Below are 21314 nucleotides of genomic sequence, written 5' to 3'. Positions count from 1 at the left end.
AATGCATTTATTTCAATTGACTTATTTCCTCATATGAACTGTAATTCAGTAAAATCTTTGAAATGGTTTCATGTTGCATTTATATTTTTGTTCAGTGTATATAAATTTGATCTAATCAACCCATTAATGGAGGTCTTCCACACCTCACTGCCCTATGATCACCTTAAATGTTAATGAAAACAAACATCATCAATTAATCAGCTAGCCTAAAAACACCCCACCTGAGTCACTTTTTATGTCATTAAATAAATAGCTAGAATAGCCAATGACCAATAGCATTGCAATTTATTACAGAATAGTAGGCCTGTATGAAGTAGGCCTACAAGTACCTTCTATTTGGCTGTTTTATCACTGGTGAAAGTCACCTATCTTCTTAGGGATTGTTAAATTACATTTGGCATGTAGCCTATGTACGCCTAAAGTCTTAATGGTTAACCATTGAACTAAGTACTACTATACTTACCTTCAATATTCCCATTCTAAGATAAAACAGCTCAGAGAGTTTCTAGGAGTAATGTTTGAAAGACAACTGGTTCTATTTTAGTCTGAGTTCTCAGTACCTCCTATTTGGCTGATTTGAGTTAGTATAAAAGGTCATAGGCCTATCTTTAAGCAGGGGTGTGCAGTGCTGCTCAACAAATATACTCCTCTTCCCAACGACACGGTGGCTGTCAGACTGGTTGGTCGACCTGAGCACTGGGTGCCGCCTGTGGATGAAACACGGAAGAGTTCATTCAAGGAATCTACTGTGGAGATACAGGCAGGATAGAAGCACACCGAGCGCATCGGGATCCTTTGATTTAGAGCAAACCTTCCTGAAGAAAATTATCCCATGAAGACGAGACAAATGTGTCTCCATATGCGATTTCGTTGCGTTACTTTGGATAAAATCTGAGATGTTGGGAAAGGAGAAACTTAATGGCTTCTTTGTCGTTTGGACTATACTTTCCGCGTTTGGCGAAAAACTCGGTAAGTAAACTAACCCTCGTTAAAGCAACAGCGATTTACACGTTTACCCATGACTTATTTTTTTGACTACAACAGATTGTTGGTAACAGGTCTCGCTACTTTATATTCAATGGAAACTGAATATTCCTTGATTCAGCATGGCACCGATAATTTGACATTTTACGAGACTTTGGTGTGCCATGTGTTGAAAGCACACCAGGCGGTTTTTATGTGCCTAAGACACATGGCACATAAAGGGTTAATAACACATTGTGTGTGGCTTGTTCAATAAGCCTCGAATGTTAAGTACTTGTCATAACTGGTTTGCCAATAATCAAATGTAACAATAGTGTGTGTCGTGTAATTACAATGAATAATGTATTTGTTACATTGAATCACTGTTAGGCTACATTGAGTTGAGATCAAACATGCAGGACGTTGTGAGAAAATAGAACCAGTCATTTCTTTCAGTTGTCTTTCAAACATTACTCCTTAACTCTCTGAGCTGTTTTATCTTAGAAGGGGAATATTGAAGGTAAGTATGGTAGTACTTAGTTCAATGGTTAACCCTTCAGCCTGTAGGCTTACATAGGCTACATACCAAATGTAATTTAACAATCCCTAAGAAGATGGGTGACTTTCACCAGTGATAAAACAGCCAAATAGGAGGTACTGGAGCTGAAACCATAATAGTTGTGTGTTTGATCATCCTCCTGTATCACCACACTAATGGACGGCTCTCGATTCTGTAGTATTTATTTAGCCTGATAGCCTACGTGCATTATAATGACAATGGAGCAGGGCCATCCTTTTGTGTCTGTGCTCCTGTGGTATTGTCTCTCCGTACCAAGGAGTCACCACTGGCTGCTGAGCAATGCCCTACAGCGCCACGCATGCCTTAGCACTCAGTTTAGGAGACTCAGCCAAAGCTCTCCCACTGGCTGCTGAGCAATGCCCTACAGCACCACGCATGCCTTAGCACTCAGTTTAGGAGACTCAGCCAAAGCTCTCCCACTGGCTGCTGAGCAATGCCCTACAGCGCCACGCATGCCTTAGCACTCAGTTTAGGAGACTCAGCCAAAGCTCTCCCACTGGCTGCTGAGCAATGCCCTACAGCGCCACGCATGCCTTAGCACTCAGTTTAGGAGACTCAGCCAAAGCTCTCCCACTGGCTGCTGAGCAATGCCCTACAGCGCCACGCATGCCTTAGCACTCAGTTTAGGAGACTCAGCCAAAGCTCTCCCACTGGCTGCTGAGCAATGCCCTACAGCGCCACGCATGCCTTAGCACTCAGTTTAGGAGACTCAGCCAAAGCTCTCCCACTGGCTGCTGAGCAATGCCCTACAGCGCCACGCATGCCTTAGCACTCAGTTTAGGAGACTCAGCCAAAGCTCTCCCACTGGCTGCCTTTGGGATCCTTGTGTGGATCCATGCAGTGAACAGTTTTAGTCCGATGCACATTGTAGTCTGACAGAGCTGGGAAGAATTGATTCCTGTCATTATTTGATGGTGTTTTCCCCCTCTACCTGGTATTACTGTATGTTGAGCCTCCCTGCCTGTCACATTGCATCTGCTTCCACAGCTCCCCCTCTGAGTGTGTGAAGTGAATATTTCATGTTTGTCCTGAGGGCAGGAGTCAGCCAGGTGTTCAGGAGAGACGATGAGAGATGCACTGGCATTTAACATGTAAATAGCATAATTATATTCTCTGTTAGTAAAAATAAATGCATGAGTTTGCTGGTGTATATCAGTATGACTGAAGTGAAAAAAGATGCATAAAGGTTTTACTCTGGTGAACTATGTGCATAGAGAGAATGAGGAATCTCAAGGAACAAAAAACGCAATAAGTGAAATCTGACTGAAACCTCCAACACATGAGCCCATATCTGAGAGGATCAGATAAATGTCTAGGTCATTGAAGATCTATATAAACAAAACAATGTCTTAGTAGGTCTATCTGCTGGGGACGCTGTCATGTAAACATTTTGTTGTACAGTAGGTATTTAAAGCATGTGCATGTGGGCTGAACCTTGATTTTTATTGTTCCAAACAAACCACTACCCAAAAAGGCTTTTGAGGGGATCTTAAAGGGCCCACTCTGACCTTCTCCTACTTTACCGTTGTGTGACGATACCACTGCCCCTGCCCTTGCCCCCAGGTGGGTAGCTGCATCTTGTTTACATTTTTCTGTCCCGCTGTGGTGTCCGCCTATCCTCACATCTGGACTGAGTCCAGCCTTGGACCACAAAGGCCACTGTGTGTGCCTGCGCAGTGTGTGACGCTGACGTAACCATCGCTGCATGGCTGTGGACTGGCCAGTCAAGTCAAAGCTGCCGTCATGTGTTTTTTAATAGCCTCATTAATTTGTCCACAGGCCAACTCATTTTCTTTAGATGTTTTTCCATTAAATGTGAGTTTACCTTCCTTGGAAAGAAGAGAGATCCTTTAGAGATCCTTATCCAGAAACCAGTGTTATTTCATGCATGTTTTAGGCCTATGTGAAATGATCCTGCCATTGATGTCTGGACTATGTGTTTCTGTTCTACATACATCTAAATTTAAGGGCCCAGTCCAAACACTAGCACCTACCACCAAGCCCCAACCTTCTAGGCACTTCATGTAGGCTAGATCTGAAGTAAATTGAATAGGTATGATGTATTGGGGATAGGTATAAGCATAAGACATGTGATAGTAGCGCAACCTTTCCCTATGATAAGCTAGGTAGAATTTTCACCATATTGTTAATAAATATTGCTAATAATTTCACATCTACATGAAGTCTCTAGGGATTAGAGGGACAGGGCATAGGTCTGTGGGAAGCAGTCTGGTGGCTGGTCTCTGTGGGCCACAGCTGCCATGAAGCACTTGCAGGCCTGTTAGTGCTGTCACAAGTGTTAATGCCACACCCAGGGGGACAGTGGATTAACCTATCTGTAAACAGTGTCCACTGTGCCACCAGGGTGCTGAGCTAGGCCCGGGGCATGGGAGCCACTGACACACCACACACACATGAAAGGGAAGCCCCACACCTTCTGAAAGAGCCTGGAGTTGGCCTAGCCCAAGCAGCTGAGCATATCAGACAGACACCCCACCTCTCGTGCCACCCAAAGGGAATCTCTAGAAGAGAGAGCATTGCCTTTCTTGGAGTTTTTGTTTGTTTTGTTGCTTTGCTGTGTCTTCATTCTTAAGCAGAAGTGCATCAGCCAGGTATTTCTGTGAAGTAACTCCTATTTGTTTTGACTTGTCTGTTTGAGAAGACGTTCGCTCATTGAGACATTGGCAAATTTTTACTCACTTTGATTGATGTAATTAAGACTGCCTTCCAATAGCTGTCATCAGAGCTTGTATTTGTCTGACCCAATGCAATATGTACAGTGTCTTTTGTTTTGCTTGTCTTGACTTGTCTCCCTCCCTCAATGTCTACTTAACATAAGTTATTCCTTTCATATGTACTGGCACATTCTCTATCTAGACCTGCTGCTTTCCTTGATTCATTTCAAACTGTTGGCTTGGTAAAATTAGTCATGTTGGCTAGCTAGCAAACTGAACAAAATGTCTCATTTACTGGTGAGGTTGTTTGGTGTGTTTCTGGAGTGAAAGTTGAGCCTTGAATGGTGAGTGTTCTTATTTGCCTTCCAGTTTGAGAGAGTTAGTGTTTTTCTCCACCAAACTCCACCATCACGTGTGTTCCTCATATCATGGTTTAACTAGTCTTAAACAATTTAACAGGAATACAACACCAAAATGGAGACGGAACTTCTTCTGATCTAACTTGACTTCTCTCCTATGGTTTTGTCCAGACGACGGTTGTGGCCACTCCATGCTAGGCCCAGAGAGCGGTGTCCTCTCCTCTAAGAACTACCCGGGAACCTACCCCAACAACACCTGGTGTGAATGGAAGATCCGCGTGCCAGAGGGCAACAGCCTGGTCCTCAGGTTCGGAGACTTGGACGTGGAGGCACGGGACTGCCAGTCGGACTACGTCAAGGTCCTCAAGGGTGTCTACGGAGGCGAGCATGGTGAGTCTGAGTCAGCCATCTTGGCCTTGGCTATTGTCTCTCTGGTTCTATGTGGTGATGAAAGTGTGACCTAGCTAGCGGTGGTGCTGCACAGACCACAGTCTTCATAGCATTCCTTCTCCACAGATGAAAAGCACATGTCAGACTGAGCTTCCCTATTCACTGAGTCAAGGACAGAGTTTCTTCTGGGGGATTTTTCTATATATAAAGAGCCGGAGGAGAGGGCGGATGTCTTTGTTGTACTTGAGAATAACCTCACACAAGGAGGAAGTTGTGGGTGATCCTGATGGTCCGAGGACATCCAAGCCAACAGAAGGACATTGAGCTCCAAAAGTATTGGGACAGTGACATTTTTTGATTGTTGTTTTGTCTCTGTACTCCAGAACTTTGGTATTTTCATCCATATTGGGTAAACCGTTTACAGAAGTTTTTGTACATAGTATTTTAGGGGACCAAAAGTATTGGGACAGATTCACTAGCTGTAAAAAGTTTAGTATTTGGTCCCATAATCATAGCATACAACAAAGTATGCTTGTTGTATACTGAACAAAAATATAAACGTAAAAATGTCAAAGATTTTACTGAGTTACAGTTTATATAAGGAAACCAGTCAATTGTAATACATTAATTAGGCCCTAATCTATGGATTTCACATGACTAGGAATACAGATATGGATCTGTTGGTCACAGATACCTTAAAAAAAATATGGGCGTGGATCAGAAAACCAGTCCGTATCTGGTGTGACTACCATATGCCTCATACAGCGCGACACATCTCCTTTGCATAAAGTTGATCAGGGTGCTGATTGTGACCTGTGTAATGTATATATATTTTAAAAAAAATCATCATTATTTATTTATTTGCTACCCCCCCCTCTCCCCAAATTGGTAGTTACAGTCTTGTCTCATCGCTGCAACTCCCGTACAGACTCGGGAGAGACTAAGGTTGAGAGCCATGCGTATTCTGAAACACAACCCAACCAAGCCGCACTGCTTCTTGACACAATGCCCACTTAACCCGGAGGCCAGCCGCACCAATGTGTCAGTGGAAACACCGTACACCTGGCGACCGTGTCAGCGTGCACTGCGCCCGGCCCGCCACAGGAGTTGCTCGTGCGTGATGGGACAAGGACATCCCTGACGCCAGACCCTCCCCTAAACTGCACAACACTGGGACAATTGTGCACCGCCCCATGGGTCAACAGAGCCTGGACTCGAACACAAAATCTCCAGTGGCACAGCTAGCACTGCAATGCAGTGCCTTAGACCACTACGCCACTCGGGATGCCCGGCCTGTATAATGTTGTCCAACTCCTCTTCAATGACTGTGTGTAGTTGCTGCATATTGGCGGGAACTGGAACATGCTTTCGTACACGTCGATCCAGAGCATCCCAAACATGCTCAATGGGTGACATGTCTGGTGAGTATGCAGGCAATGTAAGAACTGGGACATTTTCATTTTCCAGGAATTGTGTACAGATCCTTGTGCATTATCATGCTGAAACATGAGGTGATGGCGGCGGATGAATGGCATGACAATGGGCCTCAGGATGTCATGGGGTCTCTGTGCATTAAAATTGCCATCAATAAAATGCTATTGGGTTTGTTGTCCGAATACCCACCGACACCATGGGACATTCTTTACACAACTTTGACATCAGCAAACTGCTCGCCCACCTGCCCGGTACAGTTGAAACCAGGATTCATCCGTGAAGAGCACACTTCTCCAGCGTGCAAGTGGCCATCGAAGGTGAGCATTTGCCAGGTGTCCGGTGGATGGATTATCTTGGCAAAGGAGAAATGCTCACTAACCAATGTAAAGAAATGTGCACAACGTGAGAGAAGTAAGCTTTTTGGGCTTCTGGAACATTTCTGGGATTTATTACTTCTACTCATGGGACCAACACTTTACATGTTGTGTGCTATGAATATGGGACCAAATATGTAATGTTTTGCTACTTTAATACACATATGTGGATTTGTCCCAATACCTTTATTCACCTAAAATGGGGGGAATATGTACAAAAAGTGCTGTAATTTGTAAACAGTTCACCTGCTATGGATGAAAATTTCCCCAAATTAAAGCTGCCAGTATGCACTTTAACCTCTGCCATTGTATAATTTCAAATCCAAAGTGCTGGAGTACAGGGTCAAAACAATCAAAAATGTGTCACTGTCCCAATACTTTTGGAGCTCACTGTATTTCATTATAGGCTCTCCTTTACCTTGATCTCTATGGGCTTTGATGGGGTTTGACCATATTTGTTGGTGGGTTTGACAAGTGCTGTTGGGTAGTTCCACCTCAAAAAGCACAAGAAAGGTTTCGACACCAACCATAGCAGATTGTTCTGAAATCTTTTCTGTTGTTAGAAACAGATAAGATTACCGGTAGCATTCCTGCAACATTATTTTGTTTCTAATATTATTTTATCTTTGAGAAATTAAGCTAATTGATTGCATCTAAATTGGCCATTTAAATGTATAGGATTCATATAATGTTACAAAAGTATAGTACCTAGCATTCGATTTGGACCAAACCTTTTTCTAACAATGAGTTCAACCTGAGGAATCCAAAGGAATGGTCAAAAGCCACCTACAGACGCCGCACGCCAATCCCACCTAACGAGTATATAGTATCAGTTCTCTGTGTCTGGCGAGTAGTATGGACCTGCGGCTTGGAGTATTGTTTCTTCATCCTATGAAATGTATTCCCAGTGAATTTGGTGATATTTTTCCCCCTTTCAGAGAAATGAGTCATTGAATGTGTTAGGTTTATGTCCCATCCTACATCCTGATATTACCAGGTTCTGACTAGAGTTCGACTGATTAATCGGAATGGCTGATTAATTAGGGCCGATTTCAAGTTTTCATAACAATTGGTAATCTGCATTTTTGGACACCGATCATGGCCGATTTCATTGCACTCAACGAGGAGACTGCGTGGCAGGCTGACTACCTGTTATGTTATGTGTGTGCAGCAAGGAGCCAAGGTAAGGTGCTAGCTAGCATTAAACGTATCTTATAAAAAACAATCAATCTTAACATAATCACTAGTTAACTACACATGGTTGATGATATTACTAGTTTATCTAGCTTGTCCTGCGTTGCATATAGTCGATGCGGTGCCTGTTAATTCATCATTAAATCATAGCCTACTTCGCCAAACGGGTGATTTAACAAGCCCATTCACAAAAAAGCACTGTCGTTGCACCAATGTGTACCTAACCATAAACATCAACGCCTTTCTTAAAATCAATACACAAGTATATATTTTCAAGCCTGCATATTTAGTTAATATTGCCTGCTAACATGAATTTCTTTTAACTAGGGAAATTGTGTCACTTCTCTTGCGTTCTGTGCAACAGAGTCTGGGTATATGCAGCAGTTTGGGCTGCCTGGCTCGTTGTGAACTGTAAAGACTATTTCTTCCTAACAAAGACAGCCAACTTCGCCAAACGGGGGATGATTTAGCAAAAGCGCATTTGCGAAAAAAGCATAATCGTTGCACGAATGTACCTAACCATAAACATCATTGCCTTTCTTAAAATCAATACACAGAAGTATATATTTTTAATCCTGCATATTTAGTTAAAAGAAATTCATGTTAGCAGGCAATATTAAGCTAGGGAAATTGTTACTTTTCTTGCGTTCATTGCACTCAGAGTCAGGGTATATGCAACAGTTTGGGCCGCCTGGCTCTTTGCCAGAATTTTACGTAATTATGACATAACATTGAAGGTTGTGCAATGTAACAGGAATATTTCGACTTATGGATGCCACCCGTTAGATAAAATATGGAACGGTTCCGTATTTCACTGAAAGAATAAACGTTTTATTTTCTAAATGATAGTTTCTGGATTTGACCATATTAATGACCTAAAGGCTCGTATTTCTGCGTGTTATTATGTTATAATTAAGTCTATGATTTGATATTTGATAGAGCAGTCTGACTGAGCGGTGGTAGGCAGCAGCAGGCTCGTAAGCATTCATTCAAACAGCACTTTCGTGCTCTTCGCTGTACCTCAAGCATTTCTCTGTTTATGACTTCAAGCCTATCAACTCCCGAGATTAGGCTGGTGTAACCGATGTGAAATAGTCCTATAATATCCTAAAACTTCTTACCTTGGAATATTGAAGACTCATGTTAAAAGGAACCACCAGCTTTCATATGTTCTCATGTTCTGAGCAAGGAACTTAAACGTTAGCTTTCTTACATGGCACATATTTCACTTTTACTTTCTTCTCCAGCACTTTGTTTTTTCATTATTTAAACCAAATTAAACATGTTTCATTATTTATTTGAGGCTAAATTGATTTTATTGATGTATTATATTAAGTTAAAATAAGTGTTCATTCAGTGTTGTTGTAATTGTCATTATTACATATAAATACATTATAAAAAATTGGCCTATTAATCGGTATCCGTTTTTTTGGTCCTCCAATAATCGGTATCGGTGTTGGAAAAATCATAATCGGTCGACCTCTAGTTCTGACCCCCCCTTAGTCATAGTATTTCTGACAAGTAATTAGACGTCTTGGGTTTTCTCCATGTTAGCAGCGCGTAGCACCACACAGAAAGCATTTGTCATGCAGGATATAGCAGGATGTCTCTCCTCCAGCCTGCCACTACTACTCTGAGTAAGAATTACTGGGCTGGAGGGAGGCTGGTGTGAAGAGCAGGATATGGGCTGAGGGTAGTGTTGAGCTGCTATATCCATCATGCTGTGGTGAATGATCATCATGCCCACTTTGCAACCCACCCACAGCTGAGGTTACCAATACAGAGGCCAGGGTGTAAGAGGCCCTTTGAAACCTCAGTGGTGAAACACGGAATGCCTTGGCTTCTCTCCTCAACAGCTTCCTGGTGAAAGTATTCCATCACTGACCAGGTTTCGCAACATGCTTTGCTCATAAATATCCTTAGGAATTAGTGATATTTACAGTATCCCATACCTTGAAAGTTGTATTTTCACACTTCTTTGAAACTCCTTATATGACCCTTCAAATGTTCCGTAGGGCAATAGGAATGGGGAATGTAATCATTTTTTTCATCATGAAATCCCTCAGGGTTGTTGACGTGTAGTTCAGTGAGGGAGTGGATATAGTGATTTCCACCCAGAGGATGTGGTTGCCATGGAGCTGACTGGTGGAGGCCTCATGTTTCATCATGGTCGTCAGGTGAAGCAAAGCCACACAGGCCATTGAGACCAAATATAACCAGCACTGGCTGCCTGGCTGAGACCAGGTCTTTGGAAAGGGCCCTGGGCACTGTGCTGGGTTTGGGTGTCTCTCTCTCTCTCTCCCCCTCCCTTTGTCTGCAAATTATTTACAGTGAGATTCCTGTCGCTAACAAAAGGGAAGCATTTTTTCCTCCTGTGTGCGATAGAGTGGAAGAGCTGTTCAGATGACATGTGATTTGGGTTGTTGGGGCTGAAAATAGAGAGCCTGTCAGGGAGACCTGGAGGGACAAACAGCCCCTGTGGGGTGGTGGGTAGGGAGGACCGTGTAGATGGCAGGTCAGAACCTGTCTGCCTCTCCCACCTCTCTGACCTCAGATATGGTCGCACCATCTTGTGTTGGTCATTTGGAATATGAAATAAGGTCACATTGCTGTCAAAATGCAGATGAATGGTGGTTATGATAGACCTATGTCCATCTCTCCTGTTGCAGTGTATGGGACGTTCTGTGGCAGCCTGAAGTCCTACCCAAGAGAGGTACACACGGACTCCAATGAGGTCATTGTCCAGTTCCGCAGCGGGCGCCACATCTCGGGCCGAGGGTTCCTGTTCTCCTACTCCTCAGGGGACCACAGAGGTTTGAGACTCTCCCTCTCTCGATCTACACCTAAACTAATGATTCAATGCTGTTTCATGCCAAAACAATGATCTTGATAAGAATACACCGTTGTCTGAATTCTACATGTGTGTTTTTCTGTGCGGTCCTTTGGTTGGCCTTCTCTTTCCACTAAGGACAGTCAGTGCTACTGGTTAATCAGCTGTGCCACGTGCTACCATTTGCCTGTCCTGTCCTCTCCTTAGGGGGAACCCAGAAGGGTTGGGGCTGTTTCTACTAGAGGTTGACCGATTAATCGGAATGGCCGATTAATTAGGGCCGATTTCACGTTTTCACAACAATCGGAAATCGGTATTTTTGGGCGCCGATTTTGCCAATTTAAAAACATTAATTAGATTTTTTTATACCTTTATTTAACTTGTCAAGTCCGTTAAGAACACATTCTTATTTTCAATGATGGCCTAGGAACGGTGGGTTAACTGCCTTGTTCAGGGGCAGAACGACAGATTTTCACCTTGTCAGCTCAGGGGTCCAATCTTGAACCCTTACAGTTAACTAGTCCAACGCTCAAACCACCTGCCTCTCATTGCACTCCACAAGGAGACTGCCTGTTACGCAAATGTAGTAGAAGCCAGGGTAAGTTGCTAGCTAGCATTAAACTTATCTTATTATTATTTTTTTTACCTTGGCAAGTCAGTTAAGAACAAATTCTTATTTTCAATGATGGCCTAGGAACAGTGGGTTAACTGCCTGTTCAGGGGCGGAACTGTTACGATAAATGAGTGAAGAGGTGTGGAGTCAGGCGCAGAGAGCAAAAGATGTGGGAAAAACACGCTTTAATGTCCAGGAAAAATAACATGAACAAAAGTAGGAAAACAAATGATCAGAAATAATAACGGACAGCGCGAAACCCGAAAATGCAAACAAAATACAATCAAACACACAACAGACAAACAAGCCCGCACGAAACAGAAGCGGGCTGAACAAACTTATATAACCCCACCCTAACAACCAAACAAGAAACAGGTGATACCAATCAGACAAAACCAAAGGAACACAGAACAGTGATAGCTAGTAGACCGGCGACGACGACCGCCACCCGAACAAGAAGGGGAGTCACCTTCGGTAATATTCGTGACAGGAACGACAGATTTGTACCTTGTCAGCTCGAGGATTCGAACTTGCAATTTATCGGTTACTAGTCCAACGCTCTAACCACTAGGCTAACCTGCCGCCCCTTATAAAAAAAAAAACAATCAATCAATCATAATCACTAGTTATAACTACACATGGTTGATGGTATTACTCGTTTATCTAGCGTGTCCTGCTTTGCATATAATCGATGCAACGCTGGGGGATGATTTAACAAAAGCGCATTTGCGAAAAAAGCACAATCGTTGGACGACTGTACCTAATCATAAACACCAATGCCTTTCTTAAAATCAATACACAGAAGTATATATTTTTAAACCTGCATATTTAGCTAAAAGAAATCCAGGTTAGCAGGCAATATTAACTAGGTGAAATTGTGTCATTTTTCTTGCGTTCATTGCACGCAGAGTCAGGGTATGTGCAACAGTTTGGGCCACCTGGCTCATTGCGAACTAATTTGCCAGAATGTACGTAATTATGACATAACATTGAAGGTTGTGCAATGTAACAAGAATATTTAGACTTAGGGATGCCACCCGTTAGATAAAATTCCGAACGGTTCCGTATTTCACTGAAATAATAAATGTTTTGTTTTCGAAATGATAGTTTCCGGATTCGACCATATTAATGACCTAATGGCTGGTGTAACCGATGTGAAATGGCTAGCTAGTTAGCTGGGTGTGCACTAATAGCGTTTCAAACGTCACTCGTGTGAGGTAGGGGCGAGGAGAGGGACGGAAGCTATACTGTTACACTGACACTACTATAGTGCCTATAAGAACATCCAATAGTCAAAGGTATATGAAATACAAATGGTATAGAGAGAAATAGTCCTATATTTCCTATAATAACCTAAAACTTCTTACCTTGGAATATTGAAGACTCATGTTAAGAGAAATAGTCCTATAAATAATATATTAACTACAACCTAAAACCTATTACCTTGGAATATTGTCTCATGTTAAAAGGAACCACCAACTTTCATATGTTCTCATGTTCTGAGCAAGGAACTTAAACGTTAGCTTTTTTTACAGGGCACATATTGCACTTTTACTTTCTTCTCCAACACTTTGTTTTTGCATAATTTAAACCAAATTGAACATGTTTCATTATTTATTTGAGGCTAAATTGATTTTTATTTATGTATTATATTAGGTTACCACCTGGGGCGGCAGGGTAGCCTAGTGGTTAGAGAGTTGGACTAGTAACCGGAAGGTTGCAAGTTCAAAACCCCGAGCTGACAAGGTACAAATCTGTTGTTCTGCCCCTGAACAGGCAGTTAACCCACTGTTCCTAGGCCGTCATTGAAAATAAGAATTTGTTCTTAACTGACTTGCCTAGTTAAATAAAGGTAAACAAAAAATAAGTGTTCTTTCAGTATTGTTGTAATTGTCATTATTACAAATACATTTAAAAAATCGCCTGATTAATCGGTATCGGCTTTTTTGGTCCTCCAATAATTGGTATCAGCGTTGAAAAAATCATAATTGGTCGACCTATAGTTTCTACATGCAGCATTATCAGACACAGCATAGACTGCCGTAAGTCAGACCATATTGAATGACACACAGCGTGACTGTGTATGTGATGATCCAGGAGATTCCAGGAGTTTACAAACTGGTTTTGGTGGTTATGCCTGTTTCCACCATTATTATGTTGTTGACCAAAACATCACTAAGAGCAATGACTGTGTGTGTCTGTGTGTCTGTGCGAGTGTGACATGAATGCTCATCCCAGAGGGAGTGAAGGAAGCAGGGTCTACATCCTGTTGTTGTGGTCCTTTCTGCTCCACAGGGCTGGTTTCCTCTGTCTGCTCTACTACTGATCACATGGTATTTTCTCCCCTCATTGTCTCTCTGCTCCTCCCCTGTTTTCTCCCCTCAGATCTGCTCACATGTTTGGATAAAGGCAGCCATTTCTCAGATTTAAAATACAGGTAAGGTTGTTTCATATGTGGCTGTGTGTCTGGTTAACTGTAATGGCAATAGATTCCTAGATTGATTATGGGCCTTAATGAAAAATATTACCCCTTGTTATCCCTCAGCTAGTCAATTATCTAATTTCCTCAATATTCTGATATATACAGTTGAAGTCGGAAGTTTACATACACTTAAGTTGGAGTTATTAAAACTTGTTTTTCAACCACTCCACACATTTCTTGTTAACAAACTATAGTTTTGGCAAGTCGGTCAGGACAACTACTTTGTGCATGGCACAAGTAATTTTTCAAATTTTCCATTGTTTTCACAATTTATTTCACTTATAATTCACTGTATCACTATTCCAGTGGGTCAGAAGTTTACATACACTAAGTTGACTGTGCGTTTAAACAGCTTGGAAAATTCCAGAAAATGGTGTAATGGCTTCAGAAACTTCTGATAGGCTAATTGACATCATTTGAGTCAATTGGAGGTGACCTGTGGATGTATTTCAAGGCCTACCTTCAAACTCAGTGCCTCTTTGCTTGACATCATGGGAAAATCAATAGAAATCCGCCAAGACCTCCTTTTTTGTAGACCTCCACAACTCTGGTTCATCCCTGGGAGCAATTTCCAAACGCCTGAAGGTACCACGTTCATCTGTACAAACAGTAATATGCAAGTGTAAACACCATGGGACCACGCAGCCGTCATACCGCTCAGGAAGAAGACACGTTCTGTCTCCTAGAGATTAACGTACTTTGGTGCGAAAAGTGCAAATCAATCCCAGAACAACAGGAAGGACCTTGTGAAGATGCTGGAGGACACTGGTACAAAAGTATCTATATCCACAGTAAAATGAGTCCTATATCGACATAGCCTTTAACGCCGCTCAGCAAGGAAGAAGCCACTGCTCCAAAACCGCCGTAAAAAAAATCCAGATTATGGTTTGCAACTGCACATGGGGACAAAAATCGGACTTTTTGGAGAAATGTTCTCTGGTCTGATGAAACAAAAATATAACTGTTTGGCTATAAGGAACATCATTATGTTTGGAGGAAAAAGGGGCTTGCAAGCCGAAGAACACCATCCCATCTGTGAAGCACGGGGGTGGCAGCATCAGGTTGTGGGGTTGCTTTGCTGCAGGAGGGATTGTTGGACTTCACAAAATAGATTGCATCATGTGAAGGAAAATGATGTGGATATATTGAAGTAACATCTCAAGACATCAGTCAGGAAGTTAAAGCTTGGTCGCAAATGGGTCTTCCAAATGGACAACGACCCCAAGCATACTTCCAAAGTTGGTATTGGAGTGGTCATCACAAAGCCCTGACTCCAATCCTATAGACAATTTGTGGGCAGAACTGAAAATGCGTATGCGAGCAAGGAAGCCTACAAACCTGACTCAGTTCCACCAGCTCTGCCAGGAGGAATGGGCCAAAATTCACCCAACTTATTGTGGGAAGCTTGTGGAAGGCTACCCGAAACGTTTGACCAAAGTTAATCAGTTTAAAGGCAATGTTACCAAATACTAATTGAGTGTATGTAAACTTCTGACCCACTGGGAATGTGATGGAAGAAATAAAGCTGAAATAAATAATTCTCTCTATTATTATTCTGACATTTCACATTCTTAAAGTAAAGTGGTGATCCTAACTGACCTAAGACAGGGCATTTTTACTTAAAATAAATGTCAGGAATTGTGAAACTGAGTTTAAATGTATTTGGCTAAGGTGTTTTTTGTAAACATCTGACTTCAACTGTATATATACAATTTAGATTCAAGTATCTTATACGTCTCCATTAAGTCCATTTTGTCCCATTAGAGTGTAGTAATGTTGATGGTGTAAGCAGAGACTGTTTCTGGTGTGAAGTGATTATTTACCACTCTACTGAACCGTGTCCATCTGGGGAAATTGACAGGATGGGGCCAATGCGTTGTCAACAAGTGTGTTCTATTGTTGTCTATCCTCACAGGAAGTACTGTCCGGCAGGATGCAAAGCAGTGGCAGGTGACATATCCGGGGACATTTCCCAGGGTTACAGGCATGTAAGTAAAAGTCTAGTCCTTCTCAAAGGTAGCCTATTCTCTGTTTTTTCCAGGTTTATAAAGAGGACAGAAATGCTTTTTGGTCTCTGCCTCCCCCCTGGGGAAAGTTTTTAACCACAGATGTTGGTTTGCAGAGTAGGTATTTACGAGGCATCGTTGTGTTGTTGGAAGCCTTGGCAGCAGTTCTGTCCTAACAGGTTCTAGTCCCCTGAAGCAGCCAGCCAAGCACTTGTTTGTTTACCCTTGATTACATTGTCCTGTCTTCTGTCAGAGGAACACGACTGTTCTGAGGCACCACTTGGAGCACCTCAGCCCATAGGTGCTTCAAGTAGTAGTAGGTCTGAATGGGCCCTTGTTAGGCACAGAAACAGACACACCAGAAGCTGGACGTGAGAAGTTGTCCCCGGGCTAACTAGTCGTTGCTGGTGCTTTTGTCTGGCTGCTGTTGTGGAACACACATAAAGTGGTTGTGGAGGTATATTGGATGGGTCATCTGTTTATGTAACTGTGGTGCATTTTGACTCAGCAGCAGAGCTGGGCTTTGCTGTTAGGTTGCACAGGGGCAAGGCAACTGTAAAACCTGGTCCAGTTGGGCTGTGTGAGTGTTTGTGTGTAACTCGGTCTGCTTTGTCTTAGGGCTTGTGTACTGTAGAATGCTTTGGGCTCATTACACACAGTTAGAGCTAGAGATGTCTACCTCTTTGTAAAGCTGTTTCATTGTAATACCTGGAAATAGTAGCTAATGTGTAATACCATAAGATGTCTAACACTCTGAGGTGAACAGCCAAACATGCATATAGACTAAGCTCTGTGAGAAGATTTTGGTCACTGTATTCACCAAAATACTCCAGAACTGTTGTTATGCTAGTCCTCCTCTCTATGGGGCTCAGGATGCATTTCATGTGGGTCACCTGGATGGGTCAATCCCAGTGGTCCTCTGGCTCTGCTACCCTGGCCAGCCCTGCATGGGGTTCAGTATCTAAAAAGAGAGGGTCTTTCCAGACCAGGGCCTCCTGAGGTTTTGCTCTCTCTGGGGTTCAAACAGGGCTATTGAGCGGCCGCCCACCGGCCAGGCGGTCAGTGTGACAGACAGCTCCAGGCTTAGGAAGCACAGCAGGGAGCCCCAGCCCCACAACAATAGGCCTGGAGGAGCACAACAACAGAGAACTTCTCAACGCCCCACCGTCTGCTGGGAAGAAGGATGAGCATCGAGGGCTTGGCGTGTGCCGAGGGCTTGAGGTGCATCCCAAATGGCACCATATTCCCTTTATAGTGCACTACTTTTGAACAGGACCCATAGGGATCTGGTAAAAGTAGTGCACTATATAGGGAATAGGGTGCCATTTGGGAGAGACTGGGCCAGAGCGATTGATTAGTCCGCGCAGGCTATTGTATAGGGAGGGTTTGGTGGAGGGCCTAGATTATGAGGAGATGATGCCTTTGTAACAGAAGGTGTTTATCTGTCCACTGCACCCATTCAATAGACACACTCATTAGCATTTAGACCAACACAACAGTCTGAATGACTTCTGGGCAGTTTGTAGTATGGCATTAATGGTTCCTCAGAGTGTATTTATTATAACCATACAAGACCTACACATTGTGGCTATGTATTTGATACACTGTGTATCTGTAATTAATGTGGTTATCATACCATATGTCATCATTCAGTGTTAATAAGCACTAAGTGAATTAATAATTTAGCAACATATTTTGTTGGTTGAAAGGTCTACTTAGTTAGTGCTTTTGACCCTTGGGAAATAACAGCTGGGAAGTAAGTAACAGCTGGGAAGTAAGTAACAGCTGGGAAGTAAGTGACAGCTGGGAAGTAAGTGACAGCTGGGAAGTAAGTGACAGCTGGGAAGTAAGTGACAGCTGGGAAGTAAGTGACAGCTGGGAAGTAAGTGACAGCTGGGAAGTAAGTGACAGCTGGGAAGTAAGTGACAGCTGGGAAGTAAGTGACAGCTGGGAAGAAAGTGACAGCTGGGAAGAAAGTGACAGCTGGGAAGAAAGTGACAGCTGGGAAGAAAGTGACAGCTGGGAAGAAAGTGACAGCAGGGAAGAAAGTGACAGCAGGGAAGAAAGTGACAGCAGGGAAGAAAGTGACATTTTGATAGTTCCTCTCCTACTCTGTAGTATTTCACCCCCTGCTGCTAACATGAAATAGTCCGCAGAGGTTTAGACAAGGAGGTTAACAGAGGCAGGACACATGGACAATCTCAGTTAGAACCAGACGGTCTTTGGCTGATGTAGTCAAGGCATTATCTAGTCTATTACGCTCCTACTAGTAGCAGTAGCACCAGCCTTGAACCCAGCCCTGCTCCAGCAACAGTCCATGATTAGTCTCTAGCCATAACTCTGACTGGGGCCATGATATGATATACAAACTACCAGAGCCTTATCCATCTGCTCCACCGGCTGACAGACAGGCAGGGCAGAGTTCAATGTATTTACGGTGTGGTAGTCGGCCCACCCGGCAGTGTATAAATGATCAGAGTAATAATAATGAGTCAGTTAAATCTGACCCAAGAGCAGCTGTTAGTCCAGATAAGCGGCAGCCAGGCCTCTGTAAAGCAGCTCCTCAGGGCCACAGCCACTGGCCCCCGATCTGTACCATGGAGCTGTCGAGCAGCCTCTCCCCCCCCTCCCTCCCCCACTCAGAGGAGAATAGTGCTCACCTATAACACCTAGTCACCAGACCAGCCAGTCTGTAATGGCTTTTTACAGGGAAAGGGAGGAAATAGCTGCAGGCTGAAATTAGCCGTAACTGATTTTAACACTGAGCTTTTACCTTGTCTCCATGTTGAAGTTAGATTATATATTTATTTTTCTTTCAGTCTTTTTCATCATGTTTGAACAACAATAATTTTTCAGAAATTCATTTTTCACCTATATTAGTGTTTGAGTGCTTGTTTCAATAGATCCTTGATGGACTTTATGGAGAATTTTATCGGCAGAGCTACGGTTCATTTTTACAGCACTCCAATGATTGCCATGTTAATTGTAAGGCATTTCACGTTGTCTTGTGGAGGAAATGCCTGTTTTTATCCATCAAAGAGCTCCTTTTAACCTGTCCCAGCCCTTCATTTCAGCAGCAGGGTGGGGCAATCTCTGAGAGGTAGGCATCTAGCTATTCCAAAGGTACTGAATGTTATGTGACAAAGTACTGCTTTCCTAAGTAACGCACCACAGAGAAGTATGTTTGACATTCCTCCTACAGCTGCAATTAATGTAAATATTGACCCTGAATGCAATCACAATGTGCCTTTTTTTCCACATGTAAATGAAGTGTGAAGTGATTAAGAATGCATGGGGCTTATTTTAGATTAGCGTCTACTGTGGCTCCATGTCATGAGATTGCCTTTTTAATTTGGGATGAGATGCCTGCGCTCCCACTGCTGACACAGATGAATGACAGGGAGCTGCACTGCTCTCCTATGTGCCATGTTGAAGGGAACCTCAGACATGAGAGGAATGGTGCACTGATGGAAGCAGTAGTCCAAGCTCATTCACTTTTGTTGAAAGTCCAAGTGTTATGTATGTATTTCGTGGCCCACACTCTCTTGGTGAAATGTTTTTTGAATGGTAGCACCACACACAGTTTGGCTAGCTCAGACTTTCATTACGAGGGTGTCTGGAGTTTTACACTTCTCCCACCTTCTCTGTGTTTAGCCCTGGTTTTTATCTGAGCTGTGATTGTCTGTTATAGCATATCTGTCTCTTGTTCCAGACCTCTATGATGTGTTTGTCTGTCTCTATATCACACCTGTGGTCTCTGTGGTTTCAGACCTCAGTTCTGTATGTCTAATATATTATTTCTCTCTGTTTCAGACGTCTGTGCTGTGTAAGGCTGCCGTCCATGCAGGGGTTATCCTGGATGAGTTAGGAGGCTGGGTATCCGTGGAGACCCACAAAGGCCTGAGTCACTACCACGCCACCAGAGCCAACGGGATCCAATCCAAAGAGTGAGTAGTGGGGAATTACAGGCCATGATTCAGAGGATGGGCAGTACAACAGCAGTAGACTTGAATGTTAGGCCTCACATGTTGCCCTTCACAGCACTATAGGTTTCTGTAAGCAGAGGTACCAATTGGTGTCCACAAACATTAGCCACTGGTTTAGGATTGATCTTTTTAACAGTCTGATGGAAGTTGTTGATAATAACTCTCCTAAGAGGAGCATAAACCTGCATGATGGGACAACTCTTATTTTTTTGTGTCATCTCTGCTTCGAGTCCTAAATCAATGTCTGCTGCCCCAGACCGTGGCCAGGTTTACCTAGGTAGAAACCGGATTAATCAGGCAGGGCTAGCATTCCTGCACTGTTTCAATGATAGATTAGCTGGCTTCTCACAAATGTCAGAGACAGTCAGTCTTGCCTATGGCATTCATAGAGATTTATGATGGAGTTCTGAGGTGGGCGACGAGAGAATAATAGTGTCCATCAGTCATAATTGACTAAAGCTTGTAGTTGTATAGTCAGTTTTTATACATGTAACACAGTGATGCATCACTAATATTATGACAGCAGAGTGAAGGCGAAGGGGCTTGAAATAATTAGATTTGATTCTTAAAGAAATGGCCATCACTCAAGCTGTCCTTAATGTTCAGTGGGGGAGGAGGATTTTGTCATTTGAAGTAATGCATGCAAACTTAACGTGATAAGTCGTTCATATCAAATAGGCTTCAGAGCCCCTAAGCCTAGCTATGTGAATGGACCAATCAGTGATGGCAAATCAAATTGTGACATTTTGAAATATATAGGTTCGGTTTTCAAATATTACCCTGTATTGATTTGCCCTCTACATATATCGAGCACCAATCACTTTCTAAATGTGTAAATGTGAACTCTTATTATGTGTAGCAAATACATCTTAATTGTAGCAGTACATAAACATTTTGTCCTACTGAACCTGTGTATTAACATATTGTACACTCTCATTTTCTTTATAGCCATGTAACAACATTGCATGAGCTTTGCAAACATATTCTATACAAAGGAAACATGCATGGGGTCTTTACACATTTTCTTCATTGCATTCACTGGCTGAACATGCACTGCTGAATTGAATAGGTTCAGTGTTGTTCTCTGGCTCCTGAAATAACCTTCTTCTGAAAAAGAGCTGTGTTATAAATGGACAACCCCAGCCTAATACAAGTCTAATTCTCCAAAGACTTGACCTTTGCTGAAGGGGATGAATACTTGGGTTGTGTTAGAACATGAAGTTAACTAACACTCCAACAGTATGTATAAAATGCAGCAAGGATTGGATGCTGTTAAGCCGTTGTGATAATACAAGTTTGATTTAACTTGACTTCCTAATTGGATTCTGCTGGATTAAGACATGAACAATATCTACTCTGACAATGCACCATGCTTCCTACTGACCTTGATGATGTAACAGTCCCCTGACCCAGTCTCTGTCCAATTTG

At 42.8% G+C, this 21314-nt stretch overlaps 1 protein-coding gene across 1 annotated transcript in view; it reads left to right on the top strand.

The window, feature by feature from the left end:
* Nucleotides 1-615: 615 nt before the first annotated feature.
* The window catches only part of LOC109900729 (discoidin, CUB and LCCL domain-containing protein 1-like), a 42670-nt gene continuing 21971 nt past the window's right edge, over nt 616-21314 (top strand). The window contains exons 1-6 of the mRNA XM_020496503.2: nt 616-969; nt 4749-4967; nt 10639-10782; nt 13798-13849; nt 15810-15882; nt 19714-19847. Coding sequence (XP_020352092.1) covers nt 897-969; nt 4749-4967; nt 10639-10782; nt 13798-13849; nt 15810-15882; nt 19714-19847 — 695 coding nt within the window. The 5' untranslated portion in view covers nt 616-896. The remainder of the gene's footprint in view (nt 970-4748; nt 4968-10638; nt 10783-13797; nt 13850-15809; nt 15883-19713; nt 19848-21314) is intronic.

Source organism: Oncorhynchus kisutch, linkage group LG12 (genome assembly GCF_002021735.2).
Source record: "Oncorhynchus kisutch isolate 150728-3 linkage group LG12, Okis_V2, whole genome shotgun sequence".
NCBI lineage: Eukaryota > Metazoa > Chordata > Actinopteri > Salmoniformes > Salmonidae > Oncorhynchus > Oncorhynchus kisutch.
This window is presented reverse-complemented; position numbering and strand designations above follow the sequence as displayed.